The 6,653-nt window shown below is 38.6% G+C and overlaps 4 protein-coding genes across 5 annotated transcripts; 3 read left to right on the forward strand and 1 right to left on the reverse strand.

Annotated features, from left to right (window-relative positions):
• Window positions 1–3: 3 nt before the first annotated feature.
• Window positions 4–824, forward strand: Gasu_51520 (uncharacterized protein). The gene is made up of 4 exons (XM_005703760.1): window positions 4–178; window positions 228–329; window positions 384–490; window positions 545–824. Exons 1-4 carry the CDS (start codon window positions 33–35, stop codon window positions 799–801), a joined length of 612 nt encoding a protein of 203 aa, XP_005703817.1. The 5' UTR covers window positions 4–32; the 3' UTR covers window positions 802–824.
• Window positions 825–893: 69 nt separating this feature from the next.
• On the forward strand, window positions 894–3,334 carry Gasu_51530 (molecular chaperone DnaK). Its single transcript, XM_005703761.1, has 4 exons — window positions 894–1,109; window positions 1,170–1,641; window positions 1,695–1,958; window positions 2,012–3,334. The coding sequence occupies exons 1-4, from the start codon at window positions 985–987 to the stop codon at window positions 3,230–3,232; spliced, it is 2,082 nt and encodes a 693-aa protein (XP_005703818.1). The 5' UTR covers window positions 894–984; the 3' UTR covers window positions 3,233–3,334.
• A 4-nt stretch (window positions 3,335–3,338) lies between these two features.
• Window positions 3,339–5,733, reverse strand: Gasu_51540 (lipopolysaccharide-modifying enzyme-like protein). Of its 2 annotated transcripts, XM_005703763.1 has the most exons (12): window positions 5,426–5,733; window positions 4,856–5,377; window positions 4,745–4,800; window positions 4,629–4,699; window positions 4,448–4,578; window positions 4,323–4,392; window positions 4,167–4,273; window positions 4,000–4,094; window positions 3,821–3,950; window positions 3,566–3,769; window positions 3,426–3,512; window positions 3,339–3,375 (listed from the first exon to the last, which is right to left on the reverse strand). In XM_005703763.1, the coding sequence occupies exons 1-12, from the start codon at window positions 5,693–5,695 to the stop codon at window positions 3,367–3,369; spliced, it is 1,752 nt and encodes a 583-aa protein (XP_005703820.1). In that variant the 5' UTR covers window positions 5,696–5,733; the 3' UTR covers window positions 3,339–3,366. The 2 variants fall into 2 exon arrangements, with proteins under 2 accessions (XP_005703820.1, XP_005703819.1); XM_005703762.1 differs by having other exon boundaries at window positions 3,566–3,950.
• A 210-nt stretch (window positions 5,734–5,943) lies between these two features.
• Window positions 5,944–6,554, forward strand: Gasu_51550 (MA3 domain-containing protein). The gene is made up of 3 exons (XM_005703764.1): window positions 5,944–6,077; window positions 6,127–6,165; window positions 6,220–6,554. Exons 1-3 carry the CDS (start codon window positions 5,981–5,983, stop codon window positions 6,423–6,425), a joined length of 342 nt encoding a protein of 113 aa, XP_005703821.1. The 5' UTR covers window positions 5,944–5,980; the 3' UTR covers window positions 6,426–6,554.
• The last annotated feature ends 99 nt before the right edge of the window (window positions 6,555–6,653 follow it).

Raw genomic sequence — 6,653 nt, forward strand, 5'->3', positions numbered from 1 at the left:
ATTTTGTTTTCTTCTTCTCCTTGTAAAGCTTTATGAACTCCTACAGTACACTAGAGTCTCAAGATATCCAAGTGGTTCCTTTTATAGATATTCATGAACTTTTTATGGCTTTTAACCGACTTTATTTTGAAGGAAAATTGGATAGAGTTACTATAGAGTGGTCGAAAAGGATGACACTGTAAGGTGTCTTTTCCTATTATTTTCCTTTCCCAACTCACACACTTTAGGTGTGCTGGATTATGTGAATGTTGTGTTTTCAGTAACTCTTGTCGTATTAAACTATCACAACCGTTGCTTTCCTTGAGACCAGTAACTGACTTGGTGGATACGTAAGATTTTCATCGCTTGCCTACACAAGTATTGATTGGCTATATTATGGTCAGGATATTACACGAGTGTATTCATGCCTATCTATTTATGACAGGCTCCATAACTGATCACGATGCTCATGGAAGGGATTTCATCTACCACATGAACAGAATCAACCAAGGTATGTTAAGATATTATATGCCATAGCAACTTGTTTAAAAAATATCACTAAAAGATGTTGGTTCTCATATTACCATTTATCATTCCTTTATTGATGAGGTTGAACACTATCGGCAACATCATTGGCGTTGTACTCAATGTGATTGGGTTATCAAGCGAGCTATGAATAGACCTCCTAGTTGTAAAGATCCTTGGTGGAATGTACACCAGCTTAGATGTAATGGACAGTTTTATAAAGTGAAACAACCATCTAAGCGAACAGCATCCTCACAGATGTTACCTTTGGAAACTTACTTTTCAAAGTACAAATAAAGAATAGACATTGAATTTTATTCTATTGGTACGATGTTCTTATCTATGGGAATGGAGCTTCAATGGAAATGGACTATAATAGTTGTATGAGCCAAATCGTCGCCGGCCATTCCTCGTTTGGTCAACTCGGTTGGTGGGTGGTGAGTTGAACGACTGTCAACAAACATTTGAGACTGTCTGAATATGTGGCGAGCTTTGGGAAATAAACTCGCCTCCAAGTTAGCACAACTTCCACAGGCAACAGCAACCCAGGATATTGCTGCACTACGCCCTACCTCTCGGCTGCTAACGTCGAAACGATTGGCTAGGTGAGTTTCGTGTTTTCAACACAACAAACTCTTCATTCTCAACCAGATTCATCGATATAGTGGGGTGAGTGGAGATGTTATTGGCATCGATTTGGGCACAACCAATTCTTGTGTGGCTATTATGGAAGGGAAGAATCCACGAGTTATTGAAAACTCAGAAGGTTCTCGAACGACACCTTCTGTAGTAGCTTTTACCTCGGAAGGTGAAAGACTGGTTGGAACACCTGCAAAACGTCAAGCTATAACCAACCCAGAAAATACTTTTTTTGCCACAAAGAGACTCATAGGAAGAAGATTTGATGATTCTGAAGTACAAAGAGACGTGAAGACCATGCCTTACAAGATAGTAAGAGCAGATAACGGTGACGCTTGGGTGGAAGCTCAAGGAAAGAAATACTCACCCAGTCAAATTGGAGCCTTCGTTTTGCAGAAAATGAAAGAAACAGCAGAGTCCTTTTTAGGAAGAAATGTAACCAATGCCGTAGTTACAGTACCGGCATACTTTAACGACTCACAGAGGCAGGCTACAAAGGTGGGTTCTTTGTCTTTGTTGTTTCTTGTAACGATTTATCTAACTTTTACAAGGACGCTGGTCGAATTGCTGGTCTTAACGTGCTTAGAATAATTAATGAGCCTACAGCAGCTGCACTAGCATATGGTTTGGATAGAGCAGAAGGAAAAGTGATTGCAGTATATGACTTGGGAGGAGGTACTTTCGATGTATCTATTCTGGAAATCTCAAGCGGAGTATTCGAAGTGAAGGCCACCAATGGCGATACTCATCTAGGTGGTGAAGACTTTGATTACACTTTATTAAACTATTTGATAGCAGAGTTTAAGAGAGAACAAGTACGCATCCCAATTGTGTAGCCCAATAGCAATATACTAACAACTCTCTTTAGGGAATTGACTTGTCCAAGGATAGATTAGCCTTGCAGAGATTAAGAGAAGCTGCTGAAAAGGCCAAAATTGAGCTTTCTTCAACCATGCAGACGGATATCAATCTGCCTTTTATTACTGCAGATGCTAGTGGTCCAAAACATATGAATATGAAACTGACAAGAGCCAAGTTTGAGTCCCTTGTGGAGCCTTTGATCAACCGAACGTTGGATCCTATGAAAAACTGTCTGAAAGATGCCGGACTTAGTGCAAAAGATATTGCTGATGTCATTCTCGTTGGTGGAATGACTCGAGTACCTCGCGTACAACGTACTGTCTCAGAATTCTTTGGTAAAGAACCAAGCAAAGGTGTCAATCCAGATGAAGTAGTTGCTATGGGAGCAGCTATTCAAGGAGGTGTATTACGTGGAGATGTGAAGGATATATTATTATTGGATGTTACTCCTCTTTCTCTAGGCATTGAAACTCTTGGAGGAGTTTTCACTCGATTGATTCCCAGAAATACCACTATTCCCACCAAAAAGTCACAAGTTTTCTCCACAGCTGCAGATAATCAAACGCAAGTTGGAATCAAAGTTCTCCAAGGTGAACGAGAAATGGCAGCAGATAATAAGTTACTGGGTCAATTTGACTTGGTTGGTATACCCCCTGCGCCTAGAGGAATTCCTCAAATTGAGGTTACTTTTGATATCGATGCGAATGGTATTCTTCATGTATCTGCAAAGGACAAAGCAACTGGAAAGGAGCAGAGTATTGTTATCCAAAGCAGTGGAGGTTTATCAGAAGGTGACATTCAAAACATGATTCGCAGTGCAGAAGAACATGCACAAGCTGATAAACAACGTCGAGAACTAATCGAAGCAAAGAACAATGCAGATAGTTTGTTGTATTCGACAGAGAAGACTTTGAATGAACATCGTTCCAAATTATCTTCTGCAGAAATTACTCAAGTAGAAACAGCTATTCAGAATTTGAGAAGCAGTAGTCAGGGCGAAAATTTGGAAGAAATCAAGCGCCATTTAGAAGAACTTCAACAAGCAGCTATGAAAATTGGCGAAGCAATGTATCGTTCATCCAGTTCGAGTAGCAGCAGCAATGCCAGTAGCAGTAGTGGAACAGAACAAGGTGGATCGAGCTCAAGTTCATCTTCCAGTACAATGGATGCGGAATATCGAGATGTAAAAGACGATGATAAGAATAATAAGAAAGCTGGAGGTGCTTAAGTGACTGACTATCAGTTGCTTTGGGTCATTTGTCGTTTTGTTTGTCTTAGCGCCTCTATTTGCCTAGTATAAAAAAGGTCTAAGGATTGGTAGAATAGATGTTTGTTTATTCGAAAAGCACTTTAATGGCTTCTCTATGGACACTGATAGGTTGTTGTAATAGCGATGCGTACTCACCAAGTAATAGTTCTACAAAAGTCAACACCGCTGAAAAGGACAAATATTGGGATGCCCATTGATTGGCTTGTTGCATGATTTGTTTCACTTGAGCATCATGAGCCTTGTAATAACACACTATTCATATCATTGCGTTGTATATAGAGTTCCACTTACTTGTGCCCATTCTATTTTCTCAATCAAGTCATTGAAGAAGTAATCTGTAGGAATGTAATGAGTCATTGGTTGTAAGAGAGGTTCAAAGTAGAGTCCACAAGGAGTGTCTTGCTTAATAGTAACAAATGATGCAAACAATTGCTTTGCCAGTCGATCTGCCCAAAAACAGTTGCCTTCTGCATAGATATTGTATTTGAAGTGTTGCTTCAAGTTTGCGTCATCGAATGCTACTAAAATTCTAGTCATGCTACTTACTTGCTGTTCAAATGACAGCCTCTTTAAAATATAGGATTTCAAGCAGCGTCCACTAACAGAAATATTGAATAAGTCTTGTCTTTTCTCTTGCAATTGAATCAATTTTCCTCTTCCAGCATCCATACATTTTCTTCAAGTATTTAAATGTGAAGCTATACAAACAGTTTAACAACACAAACCTTTGAGCTTCTTCTCTCGACTCGAAATAGGAACTATCACGAATACCACCTCGGAATACTGCTTTATCAGTCTTCTGGGTCCAAGGAATGGAGTACTTTTAGAAATATTGAGAGACCATTGCTAAATAAAGTTCTCAATCTTTACTTGCCTTTCTCATTTCTTCTACACTCATGTCCCAAGATTTCCAATCCCCTCGATGAGAAGATCCCTCCAGCATTGGAAACGGCAAGTTATCCGAAAAGTTACAATGAATCAACGTAAAAATAGGACGACCTTCACATGCTGTTAGCAACTTTCAATAAGTGGATATTTGTTCAAATACTTTCGATATGTTTAGCAACTCTGTAATGATGAGGTTTGGATACTGTCTGAACGCAGTCATGTAAAGATAACTATAAGAAACCAAAAAATATTAGACTTTCGATAAGGAAACGAACATTGACATACCACAAATTCAACATTAGGAAGAGACTTTTTTTCTACAAGCTTCTGTATCAAAACAAGAGCTTGCTCCAATCGATTCTTATACAGATCCTTTCCCGAAATAGTAATTTGGTAAGGATCCAAGACGTAAATTTCTTCACTTTGTCAATTACTCTTTGTCAGAAAAAGCAAGTATGCACCTTACCATGATCCACGATTTGTATTAAGACACAAGAAACGCCCTTGTTTGCTCCTTTTGGTGTAACTGCATAAGTACTAAAACTCTTAATTCATGTCAAGTTTAATAGCAAGGCCACATACTTTCTCTGGAGGACTTCCATATATTGTTCTTTAGAGATACCGCCTAGAAATGGCTCCTATATGTAAAAGCACTTACATGTTTTATCGTAAAAAAACAAAAAAGAATCTTACCAAATATCTATCCACGAGCGACTTGAGTGACTTGATTACTGTCCTAGGGACTGGAGAAACTGGGATATGAGTTTTAGGAATTTTTAGTCCATTCTTCGAATTCCTTGGTTCTGAGGATGAAGATTTCTTGTGCTGACTAACAGGTACAGCCTTGTCTTGCATGAGTTTGTTCTTCTGCTCCGTTGGTATTTTAGAATTCATTTGGTTGTTTGGCCTAGTCTCTTTGAAAGATTCTGCATCATGCTTCTGTGTATTGTCTAATGATGGGTTTTCCATCTCATCAGTAACTGAATGCGGCAAATGATAAAATTTTTTCACCAAGTCTTCATTCACTTCCTTCCCTTGAGCCCGAAGCTGCAAAAGCTGGTTATTGATATATGGAAGATGCCATTCCGGTACAGCGAATGGTTCCTTGCTTTCCCATTCTTTCTTTGGTACTTCTCTGTGCTTTGTTTTGTCTACAGCAGGCATTATTTTCCCTAAATAGGATACATACCAACAAAAAACGAACAGTACAAATAGCTAACAGTAGACTATTAATTTTTGCCAATCTTTCAAAACTATACATACAAAACCCCAAATCTTTCTACCAAAATACCACATTCTTTTCAAAGTTTTAGAAAAGTTATGTCTCCTAGTGGTCAACCAGATATAGTGTTCTTTACCCATCGCGGAAGTTGCACTGTTTACCCTTTCTTCCCATAGCACATGTACGCCACTCAATCCTTTAAAGTAATCCACAATATCTAAATAATAACTCCAAACAAGATAGGATATGCTGAAGGCTTTGTTCCTTTGAAATCTTTGAACACGTCTAGAAGAGAGACGTGATGTCCACATCAATCATGTCCAATTTTTCAAATTTCCCAGAAAAAGAAAACGAGGGCCATTCCCGTTTCTTGTGTCGAATGATTGTAAGCATGTCAGCTGAAAGGAATTGTCCTCACATGAGATTACAAACTTTTTTTCCAATCTAGAGATATATAAAAATGGATTTTAGTATTTTCTTTAACAACAGTGAATATCTGTTACAGACTCATTCTGCACATATGGTTGTGCCCAATAAGATGATCCATCCATCTTGACATTCCTTCATTTTTGATTTTCCCACAATTTGAGATTCTCATGCAGTCTCCAAATGGACACCTCAAAATACGTTCTCCTAAAATACAAGGGCGCTCGCCTCCTTCTCCTACTAAAAGACTATATAATAGACACAGTGGTGAGTTGTAGAGTTCTATCATCATTGCTTTTATAACTAACTACTCTAGCGGTTGGAAGAGGGCTTCCAAAAAAAGGTGGTGCAGGTGGTAAGTTTCTGGTTGGTAGTTCTTGGATGGGAACTCATTTTTGCCTTTTGTAAGGTAAAGGAGTATGGGGTTCCATGTGGGTTCAAGATGGAAAAAGTTTTCTAGATAAAAACGACCCAAACTATGATTCTGACCAGGACCCTTCTGTTCTCTTGGAGGAAATCGACTTATCCTATGTCGATAAGGAGCTGACCCAAGAAACCTTTGAGGCTACCAAGGACTTGGATGAGTCTGAAGAATCACAGAAGAACAGAGTATGATGATAACTTTTTCAGCTGATATATTATTATTTGTTAGCTCAAGTCGTCAGTTCGGGCATTGTTGTTGTTTCAAATTGCGTCAGTCCGTTGTTCAATAAAATCTATTACAAGTCCAGAGCACAATATGATTTTGAAAATACTTGATATGTATTTATACATGATTCATTTCCAGTGCTTTTCCAAAACATGTCTATTTTGATTAGGGTATTGGTGATGCAGCTGTTGAAC

The sequence above is a fragment of the Galdieria sulphuraria genome, assembly GCF_000341285.1.
Source record: "Galdieria sulphuraria unplaced genomic scaffold scaf_50, whole genome shotgun sequence".
Classification (NCBI taxonomy): domain Eukaryota; phylum Rhodophyta; class Bangiophyceae; order Galdieriales; family Galdieriaceae; genus Galdieria; species Galdieria sulphuraria.